The 20,114-nt window shown below is 41.5% G+C and overlaps 1 protein-coding gene across 7 annotated transcripts in view; it reads right to left on the bottom strand.

Moving 5' to 3' along the window:
* LOC116692245 (ELKS/RAB6-interacting/CAST family member 2) overlaps positions 1–20,114 on the bottom strand; it is a 147,488-nt gene that overhangs the window by 94,820 nt on the left and 32,554 nt on the right. For all 7 annotated transcript variants that reach the window (XM_032520362.1, XM_032520364.1, XM_032520366.1 and 4 more), the window contains one exon: positions 18,236–18,403. In XM_032520362.1, the coding sequence (XP_032376253.1) occupies positions 18,236–18,403 (168 nt within the window). The remainder of the gene's footprint in view (positions 1–18,235; positions 18,404–20,114) is intronic.

Here is a 20,114-nt window from a genome sequence, read left to right as displayed (position 1 = left end):
CAGAACACAAACACAAAAAAGGACACAAGCACAAGCACACTCAGACACACAGGCACACACACAAAATGCTCGGAGCTGTACCAAACAAAACACTTGCAGATGCAGCTGGGGTAGAACCCAATGCCATTCAATGAGTCTCCAGAGGTCTACAAATAAGTTACAAAGGGAAAGCAAATCTGTTGACAGGACACAGCAACTTCACAAGCATACTCTTACATTTGAATTAATGTCATCTTGATAAAAAAGTAGTAGTTCAAGTGGATGGACTCCCAGAGATCCCAAGAGCTACAGTATAAACTTTACCTTGCACGCGCGATCACATTTCCCACAAAAATGTCTAGTTAGACTCTGGCCCTCAGGAAGTGCGCTCACCTCATTCTGCACACAAGGTTGGTTATGTCTCTTTCTATTCTGAATTGTTTAATCCATTGACCTTTTATATCTGAAAAAAAATTATCTCTATCCAAAAAAAGTAATTTTAAAGCCAGTGACGTCACCACAATCTAAATTCTATGGGCCAAGCAGAAACTCGTCGGTGGGGCTAGTGGGAGAAACACTACTGCACATGTTCAGTGGGCCGCATCACAGATGTAAACCCAAAAGCTTAGAAACCTTTTTGGCATATGCACCAGGCGAGCAACTCCATTGAACGGAATAGGTGCCATTTTGGGATCCAGTATCCAGTTAATATAATACATCCATGGTCAATCTTCAAGTAATGCGTTGCGTATTAACTACCAGTTTACCGAACCAATCTGCATCTGGCGAGGAGCTACTTGCGGCTATGGGCATGGTTTAGGTGTGTGTGAGGGCCGCAACTGTTCAAAACAACAGTGGCAGATGTGATAAACAGTGGGTTCATCCAATCACCTGCCAGGTAGTGTATGCCCTTTCCTAAACAGTTTCCAGTGACCGCTTCTCAGATGGTTCTGTGTAACAAACCATTGCGCTCGTCAGGTTGGTAAACACTGGCATAGAGCGTCATTTTTGGTTAGGTTGTTTTGTGCAGACAGACAGAGCAGCATTTACTCACTGCTGCAAAGCATTAATATCACATTTGACCCAAGTGGTCCTTTCTCAGTTTAGGGCAGTTGTTGTACAAAGGAAAGGCATATACACTGAAAAGAATTTCTTATTTAATGAACATGATATTCCAATAGAAAACAAACAAGAAAAGCACTTCAGGCCAGAGAGAAACCACGTTTCAACTAAGATGGTGACAGAGTAAAAAATGCCGTGTGTGTGTGTGTGGGGGGGGGGGGGGGGGGGGGGGGGGGGAATGGAGGAGATACTCTGCATTCTTGTCATGGGTACATAGATAGATAATGTCCAAATCTCCACAGCTATTTTACAAATGAATCTAATTAGACTGTAGACTTTGGTGTTCTCTGCTCCCAAGAGCAAGGAATCAAAGGAGCCAACTTGGTTTTGGCAATGGAGGGAATATGGCAGGAGGGGGTGGGAAAAGCAGTTAGGACCCTTCGGCAGATCTTGATAGGTTAATGACAGTCATTATACAGCCAAGCTAAAGGCTCTCGTAGATCAGTCCACAAGTGATAGGGACATTAAACCCTTCAGGGAATGATGGGAAAGCCACACACTACCAAAGATAGATAAAATTCCCAGCAATGTATAATTGCCATGGATGCGTTAGATCGGGTTTTAGGGTGGACACTGTGAGAAAGAAAGAGTCAAGGTTGATCTGGTTTTCCTTGTTTATTCTCTTTTATTTCTCTTATTTAAGTGAGTGGGGTGTAGAGGTACTTTTCACTTATTTTCCAAGAGATGTAGGTACTTGAGCACCAAAGCTAAACCATAATGAAGCACCAGTGATTCCTCGCAGATTAAACAAGACTGATGCTGGAACATGCTTATCTCCACATGCAGTAAACACAAGAGGAAGTACAAACAAACCAAATATCTGGCTTTGGCCTCTAGATGTAGCAGCTCAGTAGCTTTGACATACCTTGTTCTCCTAACTACGCATGGAAAAACATATACATATGCACTCATGCACACCCTAGCTCCCTGTCCCAATGGGCACCACATAGCCCTATTTCAGTTCAAATTGAGCATATCGCTCCTGGTCTTAGATAAATGATTACATTTCTTACCAGGCTGGAGTTTGCTTTGGCCTGGTCGGACAAAATAAAACTACCTCTCGATGAAATATTTAGCCACGTCGCTCTGCCTTCTGTGAAATTGTGCAGAAAAAACGTTGGACATAACTTAAATGTTGTATCGGCATATGAGGAGTCACGAGAGTCATGGATATGGGAAAGAGGGCAAGGAATTCTGTCAGAATTCTCAAAGTCAAAACATACTCTCCAAAGAGAAATGCCTTTTGTCGACAGGCGAGGTACAGGTCAGCCATATGTCTGGGAGAGGGGGGCCTTCTAACCAGTAGCTCAACTGTTATGATGAGAACAGCAGCCATTCATATCTCTGTGTATGAGGCTACCTCAAACTATCCTCCCGCATCTCTCTCTCTCACACACACACACACACACACACACACACACACACACACACATATTTATCATTAAACCGCTGTGCATATGTCATCCCACTCTCCAACCACACACACCTCCCACTGAAGCAGACCACCTACGATAGGCAGCTACCATGACTCGACAGGCTAGGCATTGCGGTGTGGACTGTCTGTCCCATTGAGAGTGTATCCTCCTGAGAAACCATGACGTCTGTCTCAGTCATCTCCCACACACATGGCTCCCCACAGCCATAGTGACTCTGATAACTTTATCAGCAAGCTGATAGGACGCGAACAGATTCCCCTTAAATGTGTTGATGCGCATGACCCTGACTTCGCTCGCACATGACATTGACTTTTGCAACATAGTAGTTGATTACTGCAATCGACTAATCCTTGACATAATTATGCAAAAAAAAAATAAAGGATGCAGAGAGTGGCTGTCCTGCAACACAAAAAATATAATGTGCATGTAAAAGAAATATGGGAACAAAGATGGTTTACAAATTAACTATTATAAACTTGGTTGTGCTGGCTACAATCATTAACTTCTACAACAACTTCTATATAACAAATCATTGGTAAAACTAGTGGGTTAAAAGTAGGCTGTGATATTACCAATAGTGAGAAAAAAACAATGAATTATAGAATTACTTCATTTTCAAATAAGTGAGAAATATTTGAAGTGAGGGGGGACTTTTAAGTCTCAAACAATAGCTGTAATGTTAAAAAGTTAATAGATGTCAACAAAACCGTTTTGATTCTGTTTAGTGGGCTTTGAAATCCATTGGGAGCCTTGGTGTTGCTGTGGTGTTGCGGTCTATAGAGTATGATCATGATTATGAAAAGCTGAGTTCTAATGTTATGAAAGAGAAGTTAGTAAAACAGTATCAGGCCCTGTGTCTCTGGCGAAAAATCATAATCTAAAAGCAGCTTGTTCCGGAGCAGAACCACAAACCCGGTCGACCCGTCTGTCTTTCATCCAAACTAAAAAACTAGTACTCGGTGGCCTCCAGAGGAATAATTTCTGCAGGACAAGAAGGAGACCAGCGTGGAGCGTGACCACCATAAAAATACAATCGTTTGTATTTTTAAAACTCTTTTGGACCAATAAAAATACCAAACAATAATTGGTTGCCCTTTCTTTAAGATAACTCATTTCTCTGTGCTTGTCATCGCCTCTGAAAATATGACAGGGACAGTTGTAAAACCCAAAAATCCTGGCACTGGTATGTATGTGCATGGATGTATGTACACACACACACACACACACACACACACACACACACACACACACACACACACACACACACATACACAGAGGGACAATAACCGCAAACTAAACATTATGTAGTAACACAGTGTGTAGTTCCCCAGAGAAATCTAGGTCACAGTCAGACAGGAACACGGTGAAAGACTACATAGTGGAAATATCATACTGCTACTTCAGGTACTCCACAATCACATGCGCAACAATCCTTGTAAAGCATGCACATTTAACACTGCGTGTGTGTGTTTTACAGTATACTCAAACATGTACACCTGCATAGCGTTCCCATCTCATGCCATCAGAGCTTGTTGATTCTCAGATTAATAGAGGACTTCCTCTTGCTGCTGAGCACTCAGATGTGGCTTTTCAGAGAGAAACACATAAAAGCACACCTTGTTCATAAAGCTCAGGGAAGATAGTGACCTTTTTAGTGTGAGAAGGGTGTGCTTGCACTTAATTTAACCCCTGTCCCACCACTACCCCTTCTCTGCCTGTGTAGCAGAGCAACACATGCAACACTAGAAGACCGAGAAAACACTGATAATGTGTAAGCTGGCGCCTCCATGTGGCAATTTTCTGCAACAGGCCTTTTTAACCACTTATGTTAACTCCAGAATTCATAGATGTTAAAATGTTGTTTTATGTTATGATGTTGTCTTACACCATAGTGATACACAACCACAAAATTCCTTGAATAAGTGAACTCCATGTTTATCAGATGTGACACTTCAAATCTTCCCTTTAAGGAGCAAGGAAACACAGAAGAGATACTGCTCTCTCTGAACCCAGACTTTAGTTGCACCATTGAGCAAGACACTCACTTTCTACACACTACCTTATTATAAGGTGAAACCTTGAACAAAAGTAGCAGTAGAGTTAGCTAAAAAAAGGGATCTGCAACCATTTACTCAAAGCTGAGAGGTCCCCACCAGATCTCTACAGACCGCTGAGTCGACTGGCTGGGAATGTAAGGGGGCAACGTGACACAAAGACCCCTAAAGCAGAAAATTAAACCTCTCCCCTATTCCCCTTGAATGACCTTCCTGATGTCATGCTGCTTTGTTCGAGGAGTCATTACTCATCTGTTATCGACCAGAACGAAGGAGCAAATGACTTCATAAGACAAGTGGTGCCCGAGAGAAGGAGGAAGAGAAGGGAGGGTAACGAATGCTCAGGTTCTAAAATCATCCACAATTTTCTAAACAGGGAAAAGTAGTGGTCATTCTATATTTCTGTCAGGGGACTTTTTTTCCCTTCCAAACTATACTTTGTTAAAGAGAGCAAAAGAGTTTCCCCCTGACAAAAATGGGGTTTTATGTGCTTTTTTTGATCTGTTAGCCAACACTTGCCTTCAGAAGAGGGCTGGGCACTATTGTACAATTACAAGTGTTGTGCCACTGTGTACCTGCATGTGTGCCAGCGGTCCTGCATGTCTCTTTCTATCTGCTGTGATGTTCTCTACCAAATCTATTTTGCCTTTAAACCAAAAAGATCCAGTTTTGACAAGCCAACTAGGCAGGCCCTTGCCTACCCTACAGCCAAGAAAGAAAAAATGAGGTTTTGTCAAGCTGTAACTAGGAGCAAACGAAAGAGACAGAATTTTCTACGGGTCTCACTACGATTAGGACTGAGGCCTGTGAATCTCACAGCAGCTTCCTCTCCATTCCACGAACATTCATTCTGCTCTAAACCACCATCGCCTGTCTAGAAATACAAAGGTGCTCTGTGTCCATCAGCAACACACACACAAACACAGACGCACACACAAATGAATACACATGATAAGCCAAATTTATCAATATTCCTAAATGTGTTTTAGGTGTCTTGTCAATGTTCCTTGTATTTTTTCAGATACATGAGGTTGTCAGTGTGCATACATGAATGTATCCCAACCATTCCTAAATTGGAAGTGAATTATAAATTATTATATATGGGACAACCTCAGAAACATCACATAAAGTAAAGCAGAATGCTCACAAAGATAGACAAAATTACAGGAGGGGGCCAAGGAATTGCAGATAAGATCTTAAACAGATGAGTGCAGAAGCTGCCATCATCAGCAAGGTGGTGAGTAGGCAAGGGTTTACTAAAATCTTTTAAAATTGTAATTTTGTGCATAAGCTAAAAGCAAATTACAGTCACCTTTTGCATTTGTTAAAACTCAGCCATCTCAACTAGCAGCTACTCTTAGGCCTTGAGTGAAAAAAGCTCTTACCTGTAGTCATCAAATAAAAACAGTCCTTTACAGATAAAGTTTGAAAAAAACACAGGCTCCTCAAAAAGCAAGAAGCAACACTTATTTTACACACACAACTGTCTCCTCAAAAGATCTTCCTAAAAAGTCATATCTGTGTTAGCATTAAACCATTATTGGCTGTTTTAGGATATAATACTGTGTGTGAGATATATATAATATATAATATATATATATATATATATATATACATACATATGTTTAGATGCAGTGTGAGCTACTTAAGTTATTGCCACTAGCTGTACTTAATTTTCTTTAGGACCCAACTAGAAAACAAACTGTTTTCTCCTTTAATCAAAAAAGTTTGTCCAGTGTCTGAAAAACTAACAAAAAAACTCCCAAAACTTTGATTAATCCTAATTTACAGTTAAAATATTAAGTAGCTTGATAAATGAGGCCAACTGTTTGTGTATGTGCATAATACATTTGCAACACACAAACAGGAAACCATCTCCACTATATTATTACTATATTCTGGACGTCTTTTGGGGCTTATTCTGAACATACAGTACTGAACTCTGAGGAATACATACACACACACACACACCACACACACACACACACACACACACACACACACACACCAATCCCCACACACACACACACACACAAACACACACAAACACACACACACACACACACACACACACACACACAAAATCGGGCTGTGATTATTATCATGAATGTCGGGCCAGGTCCAGGCGATGGGGGCTGTATATAGCACTCACAAATATGACAAGCAGACATCCTCCCCCTCTCCCCACACATTCCTCCAGAAAGTCATTCACACAGAGACCCTCCACTGCATTCATACATATAAAATAGACACCAACACACAGACACATTACATTGACACACACATGTGTACACTTACACACACAAAGATGCAGACACACACAGAGAATGACAGAGAAACAGCTAGAAAGACGAAGCGAGTGTTGTTTTCATAGTGATTTCTCCTGGTCGACCACAGAGCCAAATGAGCAGAAAGACTCCTGCAGACCCCAGAGCCGTTCAATGAAGACAGATTGCACTTGTGCAAGCTCGGCTGTACATGAGTGTGAGTGTGTCTGTGTGTGTGCCGGCCAAGTTGATCCACATCCATGCTCTTTAGGCTCAAGACCCTATATTTGCCCCCTCAGTTGCGGAATGCTGCAGTGATTGCTGGGTAATTACCCTGACGCTTTATTCTTCTGCTCCCAGCACCATTAGTATTAATTCTTTTCTTTTTCTCCTCTTTGGAGAGAAGGAATGGGAGCCCTTTGATCAGAAAGAAAGAAAGAAAGAAAGAAAGAAAGAAAGAAAGAAAGAAAGAAAGAAAATAGTAATGTGTGGCCACCCGGCGAACCACAGCAGCTGTGTGTCAACGTGCAGCTTCTGACCTCGGCACACTTTACAGTGATCTGGTCAGACAAATCAAATGCACTATGTAGTCATACAATTTAACTGAGAGACAGAGGGTCAAACTATGACCTACTTTATACAGAAACTGAAGTGCCTGCCTCAGGTCTTAAAAGTCCCATGACATGGTGCTCTCTGGATGTTTTTATATATACCTTAGTGGTCCCCCAATACCATATCGGAAAGTCTCTTTGCCAAAATTCAGCCTTGGTGCAGAATTACAGCCACTAGAGCAAGTCTTACAATGAGCTTTCCTTAGTATGTGCCATTTCTGAGTCTGTAGCTCTTCAAGACAAGATTATGTCTCTCTCTCTAACGGGTGAGCCAAATTCTGCAAAGCAGCAAAAGGGGAGGTAACCTTGCCCCTTATGACCTCATAAGGAGCAAGATTCCAGCTCAGCCCATCTGAGCTTTAATTTTCTCAAAGGCAGAGCCGGATACCCTGGGCTCGGTTTACACCTATCATCATTTCTAGCCACTGGGGGACCATAGGCGGGCTGGGGGAATTTATATTAATGTTAAAAAACCTCAAAGTGAAATTTTCATGCCATGGGACCTTTAAAGTATGAAATACTAACACTTGACTGCCAACAGGTTAGGTCGAAACAGGTCAGCCTGAGTTATGGCTTTTGTCATTATCAGGATACAGTAAAGTTTTAGTTCTTCATCAAGTCGGAGGGTCCTCAAACATGCCTGATTTCTTCAACTGCAGTGCATGTGTTGTGGTCAGGAAGAAGACGGACGTGAATAGCTGGAGCCTGACATATGGCCCAACACTGGGTTTGTCTTGACTGATGTGTAGCCTGGCTCCAATCAGCCAGCCTCGGGCTCTCACCATTAACCCCAGCTGATTGCTGATAGGAGCAGAAGGGGGATACAGGGGGGCCTATCACAGGCTGTTTACCGGAACCTCCCCAGCTCCAACAGGCTTATCTGCAGCCATGTCTCTGCAATGTGATTGGTCAGATGGAATCCATTAGGATGAAAGGCACTGGTGGCCTCATCACAAGATCTATCAAGCTCACACACACGCTCACATGTAGAAACATACACATACAGTGAAGAGTTATCCAAAAGGATCTCTAAAAATTCAGCTTTTACACACACGAGTACTCACCTGGAATACTTACAGTGTACAATACAATATATCTAGATAAATCTGTCATTCACTGTTTTGATTTCTGCAACTTAATTAAGTCAGGTGGCAGCTAATGCAATAAACATTATGTATGTTGAGTCTTTACAGTATATTCACTAATGGTATTAAGATATGCACCTCTACATTATAACATTATTAGTAGTAATATAACTACTGGGGGGGTGGGTATTGTTTGGAAAGTTTCAATACAAATGCTAATACAATATACTTGAGTTTCAGTATCTATATTTTTTCAATACCTTAGTTTGAGGAATATAAACCCGTCTTTTCTACAAAACCCTTTTTTTATTTAACAAAATGAGTCACACTTCTAAGTGCATCAGTATTCAGTGTTGTCTTAACTGAAGTTAGGAAGATAGACCAAACACAGTCTCAAATGGGCAGTTTCCTGATTTGGAACCGGACATATTTGACTGAAAAATTAATTAAACAAGACTGCAAATCTGACCACACATTTGATTCCAACTTGGGGCACTCTACAGTTTTCAACTGTTCCAACACTTCTTATTATGTGACTGTTTTAAGAAGTAATTAAAAATTAAAAGAAATTGTAATAATTGTAGAAAGAGATCATTGTCTGTCATACACATCTGGACAAAAGCAAAAAGCAATGTTTTATTTTGCTAATGCTGGACTAATATTTTTTGTTTCTATCAACATGCAGCACCTCCCCTCGCTATCCATATGCATCAATCTCAAAAGTGCCAGTGTTGTTTTGGGGCGGTGTGTAAAAAACATGTAGGAGGAGGGAGAGAAAAGAAAGAAAAATAAACACTAACATTTTTTTTTTAGGAAAACATGGTCAGAATATCCCAGCATGGGTATTGTACAGCAGTTTGCTCAAATGAATATGGCAAACAACTAGGCAACCAAACAGAATTTGGTCATTAGGCGGTATGTATTCATTGATTCAACGAGGGACATGAACATTGAGTGTATTTCAACAATAATGAAAACTCATAAAATTATGAAAAATGGACAGACAGAAGAGTAATTGCTCCACAGAGAGCGATCAAAAGAGGGGGAGGAAACAGAGGAAATGAAGGCCAAGAAACATCTCTCTCTCTCTCTCTCTCTCTCTCTCTCTCTCTCTCTCTCTCTCTCTCTCTCCTTTTCTTCACAATCAAAGGCCTTGCTGTGCTGATGACACCAAGCCAAAGCAAGTGCTGAAAGAGTCTGCCAAAGGGTACTCTAAAACACAGCTGGGTTCCCCTGAGAAGTTCTAGGGGAGACCTGCTAGACACTTATAATTAACAGAGACCCATGTGTAAAAGGCATCCTTCTGTATAGACAGAGACACACACACACACACACACACACACACACACACACACACAAACAAACATACACACAAATGCCTGATGCAGCCCAAGCAGATGTAATCAAATCTCTCTGTCTGTGGTTGCTATAGGGAGGGAACATGATAGGGGATACTATACTTCCATGCACACAGCCAGCCTTTTTAAATGCATGAATATGGATTGAGATGACCACAATGTTTGAACATGAATAACACATGTATGCCAAAACCACACCACAACCGGCTCTGCATGCGTACCACCCACCTCCCTCCCCCCCAGCTACATGGGGAAAAAGAAACCAAAAATATAAAAATAAATAAATAAATGCATCATTATGCATTGGTCATGGTCTTGTAGACCAAGGGCTCAAACAGAGCTCCCACTGTTCTGCGTTGTGATACGTAAGACCGGAAAAGACCGGACAAACCTAGCATGTGCATTTTTGTTTTTCATTTAAAGACCTCATTTTTTGGTTAAATTCAGCCTCTAACTATTAGGATCAATGTTGGGCTTTAAACTACAGCAATGACATCATTGCACCATGCTATAAGTCATGGTGACTGTCCGTGGAGAGGCCCCTAGGAAAAGATACAAATCCTCATACTCTCTCAAGGCCGAAAATAAGATATACATGATGCAAATTAAGGTAGTCTCTGCAGAGGTGCACTACAATCATTTAAAAAGTGCTTAGCACTGGTATATCTGTGACTCATCAGCCCACCAGTCTGGTAGTCATTTCTCTAGCATGTAAAGGATCACTCGCTGTATTAAAGAAATGATTGCCGCACCAAAGAGGGGCTAAAGAAGGGCTCTTAACTGTTGAGAAGTTCCGCACTTCAAACATGGATGGGGGCAACAGACCCTTCAAACTTCAAAGTCAGTAAAGTCTAGCCTATATAAGTGTGGTTTGGCTGAAGTGCTCTCATTTGTATGTACATAAAGTCGTCTCTTGACACTTAAAGTAATTGGTCAAAACCGCTATACATGTTAAAGGTGAGTAAAGCTAAAGGAGGCAAGCTCTGTAATCACTATGTAAAAATAAAAATAAATAAAAAGTCAGTACTGTGAAAAGAAAACTGCAAACTAAATAACAAATTACTTAAAACATCGAAGAAGAAGAAAAACATTACCAGGGTAGAAAAGTATGATTTACTAGTCAAAGAATACAAAATTGCAACATGAAGATTTTCTCTTTTCATAAGTGGCAGAACATACTAAAGAGATTAACAGCTCTATGAACTGTGTTTGGTTGGCTCATTCAGAGCTGATAATTTCATGAGATGAAGGTCAGCCACTTAACCGACTTAATCGACTAAATGATCTAAGTTAAACCTCATTCTAATGTGTCATAAAAGCAACAGTCCTTTTCATATTAAAATAACTGTCATAAGCTTCTCTGCTGACCCACATACAGCTGATCCTCAACCCATATTTGCTTTTATGTATCTGGAATGTTTTGTCATATCACAAAAGTCCCCCTTTTTTGGGGAAAATGTAACGTGATATTTAGATACAGGAAGTGTCACGGAAACCTTAATCCAGTCCTGGGAAGGGGCAGGGTCAGCCAACTTATTTTACCATTGTGGTGCAATGATTTATATGTTATGAAACTGGGAAGGAAACAAGGTATGCTTCCAAGCTACATTCCTATCTTTCCCCTTGTATACAGATTTGTAAGATATAGTGAGAGCAACCAGAGCAGCATTTTTCTGTTTAGAAATAGTATCATCGAATGATTAGTCATAACACGTCACAGGGTTGGTCCACCAAAATTAAAAAGAACATATTTTCTTACATCATCTAGACATATCTAACCATACAGCTAGTTTCAGTATTATTTGACCAGGTTTTCTGGAGCCACCCAAATACAATAGAGATGAATGAAATTCCATGTGCGGTGCTCCCAGCATTTAAAAAAAATCAGCATCCAGCATTTCATCATCTACATTTCAAAAATCTACAGCAACATCTTCCTCCAAAAACAATGTCCTACTTGCTCTGGGTAATCCGATCTTAACACTTTTTATTGGAACTACTGTCTGCCAAAGACAGATTCCCTCTGAAAATTGTTGACAGTAAGCTGACAAAAGGATTTGTTTCTGCTGATTCACAATCCAACTGTGTGACTGAAGATCACAAGGAGGTGAACCACACTACACTACAGTGTCCTGCTGTTGTATGACCCTTCTATTTTCTTTTAGGTTATTTTGAGGCATTTTGCCTTTACTGGAAAGTTGATAATATAGAGGTAGATAGGAAAAAAAAGGGGAGATAGATAGGATATTGCGCAGCTGAAATCGAGCCAGAAGTGTTGCGGTTATGTGGTATGCAACATAACCACTTGGCTATTGTCTTTTAAATGGAGGTTTTGAGACCATTCTGTACCTGCATCTCTCCGTTATCTCTGCGTGCAGGTAGATACAACACAACCCTCCACAACTCTTTCTAACATTAATATGTTAGCATGATAATGGTAGCATGAAGCTAACAAAGTACAGCTGAAAATGACAAACAGCCGAAGCGGATAAAATATAGCTGAATAGTAAAGTAGTAGGCCTATAGTGTGGAAAGGGAATCAAACTCCAGCTCTTTATCACCTTTTAAGAAACACAGTTATGTTTAATTAAAAAAAGAGACTAGATGGTTGCTATCGGTAATGGATTATATAATATAATATAATATTATATAATATCATATAATATAAACTAAAAAATGTATTGAGCTTGTTTGAGTTGAATGTACTTAAAATTGAGTAGTTTGTTACGTAAGGGATAATGTAGAGCGAGGCGGTTGTTATAGCGACTACAACCCCAACAGGGTGATCAGGTCTTGAATCAGCCTGAAGGGGTTGTATTCGCTATAATATATATATATATATGGGGGTGGTAGTAGCTCAGTCCATAGGGAGTTGGGTTGGGAACCGGAGGGTCACTGGTTCAAGTCCCCGTACGGAACAAAGTATGGTGGTGGACTGGTAGCTGGAGAGGTGCCAGTTCACCACCTGGGCACTGGTGTGGTGAGCAAGGCACCGAACCCCCAACCGCTCGGGGCGCCTTATCAGGGGCGCCCCTACAAATGCACTAATCTCTCCATTAGTGCATGTGTAGGTCCTGAGCATGTGTGTGTAATTCAGGCCTGTGTGTAATAACAACAGAGTGAAAAGTGTAGTTTCCCCTTGTGGGATTAATAAAGTATAATAAAAATAAAAATAATAATAATCAATAATTTGACGCAAAATATTGATTTGAATGGGAATTTATTGATTTAATACAATTGTATTGCATCCGCTAAAGAAAATAGTCTGTTCTGTCTCTATGGTTGGAATCCTGCATGCATAGCAACGTAAACTCTGTAGATAGCTGTTTAATGCAACCCTTCGTCTATTACTTAACACCACCCTACAGGCTGTGGTAGTAGCCGTATGTTTTGTAGGGTACTGCCGTGATGGATGAAGTACAAAGTTGCTTTTTTAATCACTGCAGGAATTGACACAACATGAAGCGTGAGCTTTGGACACCACACAAGAAAAATGCATCAATGAAACAACAAGTAACATTGATCAGAAAAGACATTACAACCAGTGCTGTCAACATGTCAGACAATTATATATATATATATTCTAGCTTAATCACCATTTGGGCCTGCAGGGATGAACATGGCGACTGCTGTCATTTCACTATATGTACTGTATATTTACAGTATATTTAGTAATATTTGTATTTAGTATATATATTGTATATTTACTGCCGCCCTTCGGGCCGACGGGCCCAAAAGGCGGCAGCCTCTGCCGTGACAGAGGCAAAGCAGCGGGTGTGGGAGAAGTTCGGAGAAGACATGGAGAAGGACTTTCGGTCGGCACCAAGGTGCTTCTGGAAAACCGTTCGCCACCTCAGGAGAGGGAAGCGAGGAATCATCCAAGCTGTTTACAGTAAGGGTGGGACTTTGTTGACCTCAAATGGGGAGGTAATAGAACGGTGGAAGGAGTACTTTGAGGAACTCCTAAATCCAGCTGACACACCTTGTGGTAGAGGCAGAGCTAGAGGATGATGGGGGATTGTCGTCAATTTCCTGGGGAAGTCGCGAGGTAGTCAAACAACTCCACAGCGGCAAAACCCCAGGGATTGATGAGATCCGCAGATAAGCTTGAAAGTCAGGTGTGGAGGGGCTGTCTGGTTGACAGCTCTTCAACATGCGTGAAGTCTGGGACGGTGCTAAGGAGTGGCAGACCGGGGTGGTGGTTCCCCTCTTCAAAAAGGGGGACCAGAGGGGGTGTGCCAATACAGGGGTATCACACTTCTCAGCCTCCTGGTAAAGTCTACTCCAAGGTGCTGGAAAGGAGGGTTCGGCCATAGTCGAACCTCGGATTGAAGAGGAACAATGCGGATTCCGTCCTGGCCGTGGAACAACGGACCAGATCTTCACTCTCGCAAGGATCTTGGAGGGGGCCTGGGAGTATGCCCAACCAGTCTACATGTGTTTTTGTGGATCTGAAGAGGCGTGACCGGGTCCCCGGGAGAAATTGTGGGAGGTGCTGCGGGAGATGGGGTGAGGGGGTTCCTTCTCAGGGCCATCCAATCTCTGTAGACCAAAGCGAGAGCTGTGTCCGGGTTCTCGGCAGTAAGTCGGACTCGTTCCAGGTGAGGGTTGGCCTCCGCCAGGGCTGCGCTTTGTCACAATCCTGTTTATAATATTTATGGACAGGATATCGAGGCGTAGTCGGGGGCGGGGAGGGGTTGCAGTCGGTGGGCTCAGGATCTCATCGCTGCTTTTTGCAGATGATGTGGTTCTGATGGCTGCATGGTCTGTGACCTTCAGCACTATGGATGGTTCGCAGCCGAGTGCGAAGCGGCTGGGATGAGATCAGCACCTCTAAATCTGAGGCCATGGTTCTCAGCAGGAAACGATGGAGTGCTTTCTTCTGGTAGGGAGTGAGTCCTACCCCAGTGAAGGAGTTTAAGTACTTGAGGTTTTGTTCGCGAGTGAGGGGACTATGGAGCGTGAGATTGGTCGGAGAATCGGAGCAGCGGGTGCGGTATTACATTCGTTTATCGCACTGTTGTGACGAAAAGAGAGCTGAGCCGAAGGCAAAGCTCTTGATCTACGGCAATTTTCGTTCCTACCTCACCTATGGTCATGAAGGCTGGGTCATGACCGAAAGAACGAGATCCAGGTAGGGCCGGAAATGGGTTTCTCAGGAGGGGGTGGCGTTCCTTAGAGATAGGGTGAGATGCTCGTCATCCGAGAGGAGCTCGGAGTAGAGCCGCTGCTCTTCGCGTTGAAAGGAGCCAGTTGAGGTGGTTCGGGCATTGGTAAGGATGCCTCCAGGGCGCTCCTAGGGAGTGTTCCGGCACGTCCAGCTGGAGGAGGCCTCGGGGAAGACCCAGGACTAGGTGGAGAGATTATATCTCCAACCTGGCTGGGAACGCCTCGGGATCCCCAGTCGGAGCTGGTTGATGTGGCTCGGGAAAGGGAAGTTTGGGGTCCCCTACGGAGCTGCTACCCCCGCGACCCGATACGGATAAGCGGATGAAGATGGATGGAGGGATGGATGGATTATATATATATATATATATATATTATATATATATATATTAATTAATATATATATATAGTATGTTATTATATATACTACCAGTCAAAGTTTGGGGTCACTTGGAAATTCCATTGCATCATTATAGACAGAATACAGCTGAGATCAGTTGCATTGTTTTTTACCAGGGCAGCAGATTTCAGATTACATTATGTGTTACATCATTGCAAAAGGGGTCTCAATGTTTTCTATTAGTTTTTAAAATTATATCAGATTGTGAACACATTAGCCTTTGGGACATGGATGAATGGTTGCTAAGAATGGGCATTGTAGAATTGCATTAAAGATCAGCCCCCCCACTCAGATCAGATGGTGTTCTGTCTATAATGGAGTGCAATGGAAATTTGTAAGTGACCCCAAACTTTGACTGGTAGTGTATATTACTGTATATAGGATAGGAATGCACAGTAGGACTGTTCCATGAAACCAAGTGACCATCTGAAATCCTCAAAATGACCTCAATAAATGGAAAATTATGAACAAAACTAATAAGTCAGTTCAGTCAAGTTCAGACGTGATATGACACAATTCAACAAGAAACTTCAATTTTACACCTACTTTAGCTCACCTACTTGTTGATCAACAGAGCAATGCTGTCCACCACACATTTTACATACAGTACTGTGAGTGAAAATTCATGACATTTTCAAATTTGTCAAAATCAAAACAGGGCAACAAGTGTGATTCTATTTTTGGCGTTTGCTTATTTCCTATTGCAATGGGTAGCAGTGGAAGGACAAGGTTTACACTTCTGTCAGCTTTTCAAAATGGCATGATAATTAATTTAAGTGTCAACAACAAAGCCAAAACCTGAGAATTAGAAAGATAATTTAAGACTCTTAATCAAGCTTCACATCAAGGTCAGCCTCAACACATTTTAATTGCTGGATTTTAGTCATTGCTGAAAAACATGCAGTCACCCTTTAGCTAGGAAATACTTCCTTGGCATTTAGATTTGTGTATAGGGAGGACTTCCTGCTCCATGCAAAGATTTCATACACACACAGAGCTTGTTGGTGTATTTTATAATAAGCCAGCAGTAACTTAGGGAGTATGAAGCCCAGAAAGGAAACTAGTTTCGACTCCTAGCTCAACTCCTACCTTTCCCATGAGACACAGAATTGTAAGTTATAGCCCCCAGGGGCTGTTGGGAAATAGGAAGTTTGGAAAATCAGATTGTGTTCAGTGTATACTGTCTGGATAATGGAGTGAAACACCTGTCGTTTCACAGTGTAAATTACTCCTTCCTTTCATGTCAAATTGTAGTAACACGTGTAGAAAATAAAATACATTAGAAACGTTTTTTGCCCAATTTACTACAAGTCATGTTATATATAAGTGTGCCGTATCATTTCTGGATATAAAAAAAATAAACTGTGGCATGAAAAATTGGAAGAAAGAATTTGAGATTAAGAGTTAGAGCATGTGTGGGGAGAGGTAGGTGCCCTGGAGAGAAAAATAAGAACCAAGGAGAAACATACAGGGATACAAAGGAAAAGGCTTTCTACAAAGAGACAGATGAAAAAACATCAATGAAGAAGCCAAATACAGCAGCATATACCAAATAGTTGCCTAGTCATCATCCAACCTAATCTCACAGAGGGATGAAAATGACAACTGAGGCTTAGAGTAAAACAGACCAACTACCAAATGGTGACTAATACTTTAAACTTCCCACCAAATGCCTTCGAAATTAGCTGAAAGCCTATAAAAAACATGACTGTGGAAAAAAAGTCAACTGCATCTGACCTTTGGAACCCTTTTAATTAAACTCAGCAAGTGGGAGGGTGGGAGGAGAGAGAGGGACATCTAATTTGAGGACATGAGAGGAAACAAGGAAGTTTAGATGAGACCTGCATGTGTGTATAATTGGTCTAGAGAGGAATTGCCAACATGTACACCACAGGTGGCCACTGGCCCTGTCTAAATAGCTAACCTTATAAAAGTCATTAAGGCATCTGAGAACTGCCGTGCGTGTGTGTGTGTGTGTGTGTGTGTGTGTGTGTGTGTGTGTGTGTGTGTGTGTGTGTGTGTGTGTGTGTGTGTGTGTGTGTGTGTGTGTGTGTGTGTGTGTGTGTGTGTGTGTGTGTGTGTCAGACAGACAGACAGATAGTGATAGTGATAATAGATATAATAGATATAATAGATATAATAGATAATAGATAGATAAATAGTGATAAGATAGAGATTAAGATAGATAGTGATAAAGATAGATAGAGAAGAATGTGTGTGCTGGTCTGGGTATAGAACACATGTATGGGTGGCGGTATCTTTGCAAACCACATGTTACAGTGATCAACTGTGAGCAGCAGATCTTAGGCACACATTCAATGGTTAACAAAACACTCTCACTGTCTACTCACAATGCCAGAGACATGATCATGTGGCCAGAACAGAGAATTAATTTCCATTATGGCTTGTTAACCAGGGAACGTTACCTGATGTTGTGAACAGTCAACAGACCTGTCACTATCAAATGTCTACACTTTGTTCCCCAATAAAAGTGATTCAGTTTAATGAGCAACAGTTTTTTCCTGGCAAATCGTAGAGTGGAAAAGAAATAGATTACAATCATCGAAAAAGAGGTTTTCTTAGTTATGTATAACTAATCCTAATCAAAACTATAACCAGCACTTTCAAAACTTTTATAACTTGATAAGTTTGGCCATTTTGGGCCAGATAAATAGGCTGAAAACACAACATTGACAGGATATTGGGTAATACTTCTGTGTTGGCTTATCACTACAAGCGTCCTCTGGACTCACTTACCTTCTTCTGCAGGACATTAACCTTCCTCTCCTTGACATCCAGCATGTCCTTCATGTCTCTGATCTCTCCTGTTAGTGTGCTCTTTTCATCAGTCAGGTCCTGCAGCTGCTTGGTCTTCTTGGTCAGGAGCTGCTCCTTCTCCTCCAGACGCACCCGCAGAGCATCTACCTACAAATGACCAAGACAAGAGGTTAAGTACAGGTGAGAAGTCAGAGAGAAAGTTGAACAGACCAATAGAGAGTTTGAACAGCACTTAAGTTGATTGCAAGGGAGCTGCTTTTCATCCCAAATGAAATACTTGTACTAATAGACAGGTAGACAGAAAGTCAGACAACAAGTGAAAAGGGGGAAATAAGTCAGAATGGGTAATATAACTAAATATCCATACAGTTAAGCCAGACAGGCCGATGGATAAGCAAGCTAATAGGTTGACTGTAATCTGTAATAAACTGTAATAGACAGGAAACAGACCAGATTTGACTGACAGAAAAGAGACAGAAAAACAGAAACACAAAATACAAAGAAAATACAAAAGAATACAGGCAAAAAACTATGAAAGCTTACACCAAGTTTTTTCTTTCCCAGTTCTCAGTCAGGTGGCCCATATGTTATTATTCATTACTGGAAGTGACATGTCTCAACACATTCCCTTGTTGACATTTGGAAGTAGTAAAAGTTCAGCTTTGACCTACTGTCCATAATATAAACCACTGTGGACTAATGCTGGGTGTGCGTGTATGTGTGTCTGTGTGTGTGTGTGTGTGTGTATGAGAGAGAGCAAATGAGACTGTAGCCTGTCCTATCATGTGTTATTGAGAGTGCTGTGTGATTGGGCCAGTGCTGCCATAGATCAGACTTCTCACACACTTCACACTCATACATTAAAGCCCTCTGTATATGGCTGTGTTCAATGAGATGAGTGATATCTGAGCTCACTACAGAACTTCTTATTGGACATCTATCAGTGTTGTGCTGCACCGCCTACATTGACACGCACACATTCACTCACGCACGCACGCAGGCAAGCGCGCGCGCGCGCGCACACACACACACACACACACACACACACACACACAGACACAGACTATGCTCCTCTGTTGCTCTTCTTCTGTTGCCTCTGTTGCTCTTCTGATTACATTTCCAGCACTTATTGCAGTGGTGCACTGAGCGAACCCATTTGAACTAAATTTTAAGTTGTGCATGTGTTTTTTATGAATTCAAGACACACACATATTGTAGATAAAGGGAGGCAGTGAGGGAGGCTTGTTGACAGTTGTTTTAACAACCCTCACACAAAGGGGACGTGTGAAAACACTTAGAGCAAAGGCTCTGTTGTACAATCCAGCTCATCTCTCAACAATTTACAGGGCAAGTAAGGAGATTCATAAAAGGACGGAGTGGTGGTGGAAAGTAACTAAGTACATTTACTCAAGTACTGTACCAAAATACAACTCTGAGGTACTAAGGAGGAATTTTCAACATTATGCTACTTTATATTTGTACTATTTGAAAATAAGTTATTCTACAGTATTTATTTGATAGTTAGTGACTTTGCACATTGAGAGTTTAAAAACGTATAATGAGCATACAAAATATGATGCACTTTTATACTGTAAATTAACTAACTAATTTTAACAAATAGTTAAAATAGTCTCCGCACAGCTCTGACATATATAATTACTTTCTACAAATTGAAGAAACAGTTCAAAATTTCGTGAAAAAGGATTATTCCTTTTCTTTCAAAGAGGCAATATGAGAACAATTAAGAGATCACTACAGGGAGACAAATAGCTTAGCTTAGCATCAAGACTGGAGGCAGGGGGGACAGCTCACCTGAATGGTTCCTCTCGCCTCATTCAAAAATACACCTTCCAGCACC

Source organism: Etheostoma spectabile, chromosome 7, assembly GCF_008692095.1.
Source record: "Etheostoma spectabile isolate EspeVRDwgs_2016 chromosome 7, UIUC_Espe_1.0, whole genome shotgun sequence".
Classification (NCBI taxonomy): domain Eukaryota; kingdom Metazoa; phylum Chordata; class Actinopteri; order Perciformes; family Percidae; genus Etheostoma; species Etheostoma spectabile.
The sequence above is the reverse complement of the archived record's forward strand: the minus strand, read 5'-3'. Positions and strand labels throughout refer to the sequence as shown.